General features: G+C 40.8%; 1 protein-coding gene across 1 annotated transcript; it reads left to right on the forward strand.

Annotated features, from left to right (window-relative positions):
• Nucleotides 1-1177: 1177 nt before the first annotated feature.
• On the forward strand, nucleotides 1178-1625 carry SARC_02946 (hypothetical protein; the record flags this gene model as incomplete). Its single annotated transcript, XM_014303262.1, has 1 exon — nucleotides 1178-1625. A coding segment is annotated over one exon (448 nt), but the record flags the coding sequence as incomplete, so codon positions are not given.
• Between the last annotated feature and the right edge of the window lie 88 nt (nucleotides 1626-1713).

Below are 1713 nucleotides of genomic sequence, written 5' to 3' on the forward strand. Positions count from 1 at the left end.
CACATAACACTTCCGCAATCGCAGAGAACAAAATCTGTGAAACAGACCAAACGTATGTGATGAGATTGTATGTATATATGTGTGATATACGTGTATGTGTAGGTGTATGTGGGTATGTGTGCTTTTATGTGTGTATGTGTGTATATGTGTAAGTATGTGCGTGTGTTTGTGTATGAATGAGTGACAATGTGAGTGTATCAACAACTTTGTCCTTGAAACAAAACAACGAATAATTAAATAATCGAAGTGTCCTAGAAAAGAAGAAAAAACAAGTGATAAATAAATAATCTAAGTGAATATTATCTGTGAAGACGGCTATTCTTTTGTATGGGTTTTAGCGTTTTTAGCGTTTTAGGGTTCTGATGTATGTCTGTGTGTGCGTACAGTCTACCAATCTGTCCGCACAACACGTACACTAAACGTATGTGTGTATGGTCCATATACATATACATATATATATACATATATATATATATATATGTGTGTATATACATATACATTTACATTTACATATATACATATACATATGCATATACACATACATATACATATACATATACATATACATATACATATACTCATACTTATACATGTACATATATCTTTTTTTTCCGGGAACATACCACACCACAACACATGTGTACTATTGAGTCTTGCGCACAATATCGACCAAACGTAGAACGTACGTACATGCGTGGCTACTCCCCTGTACCTTCGTACGAAAAACAAGCAAATGTGTACAGTCGATTTGTGGGAGTGTGCACGGATGTAGAGTTTTTAATTTCAGAGGGTTATAGGGTTTTAGGCTTTTAGGCGACTGTATTGGTTCCGTGTGGCATGACGCTCTCTCACTTTATTTCCGACATTCTCATTGGTCCGCGCAGCTGCGGCAAAAAGCCTGAAGCACCACAGACACAATGAACAACCAAAGAATAAGCCAACCAATCAGATCGCCGCAACCGCTGGACTGCCCTGGTCTCAGCCAATAGAAGCACTGTATGACTCGATGTTCTATTTTTAGATTCCAGTGTCATTGTATGTATGCGCATCACTCTGTTCGGATAAAGTACGAATGTGCGCTGGTCGATAGTTGTGTGCTATTGATCTGATATATTCACTGTAAGGTCTCATCGGACCCTAAAACCCTAAACCCTACGCACATGTCATGTCGTCACAGATACCACGACGAAATTGCGAACGAAGGTGGCGACTTACAATTGGTTCAAGAAATGAGTGGCAATTTATCGGCACACTCTCATTCGTCGCGGGATCAAAGGACCAATCAGAAACGAAGAAAATCCAAGAAAAACAAAAGGCACCAATCAAAACGTTCCAGAACCAATTCCCCGGACAGTGTTAAAAATAGACCACCGCGGTTGAATGCAAGACAGCTGGCAATACAACGCAAGAACCCGTTTGCGTCGCAAAATCGATTCGACCAATTAGATGCGCGAGAATCGCGGGCTGGAGCCAATCAGATCGCAAAGAATGACGCGGACAGTGACATATCTGTGACGGACTACTTGTCTGTGCTCAAGCGCAAGGAGGCTGAGCTGTACAGTGCAGAGACAATGTATGTGCGTGTGCACGGCCGTTGGTATAGACTGTGCCGTTGTAGAGTTTAACCACTACGTGTAGGGTTTAGGGTTTTTAGGTCAGTTTTTCATTGTTTTAGGCATTTGTCGCGTATAGGGTTTTTAGTTAGGTGTTTGA

This window comes from Sphaeroforma arctica (assembly GCF_001186125.1).
Source record: "Sphaeroforma arctica JP610 unplaced genomic scaffold supercont1.141, whole genome shotgun sequence".
Lineage (NCBI taxonomy): Eukaryota > Ichthyosporea > Ichthyophonida > Sphaeroforma > Sphaeroforma arctica.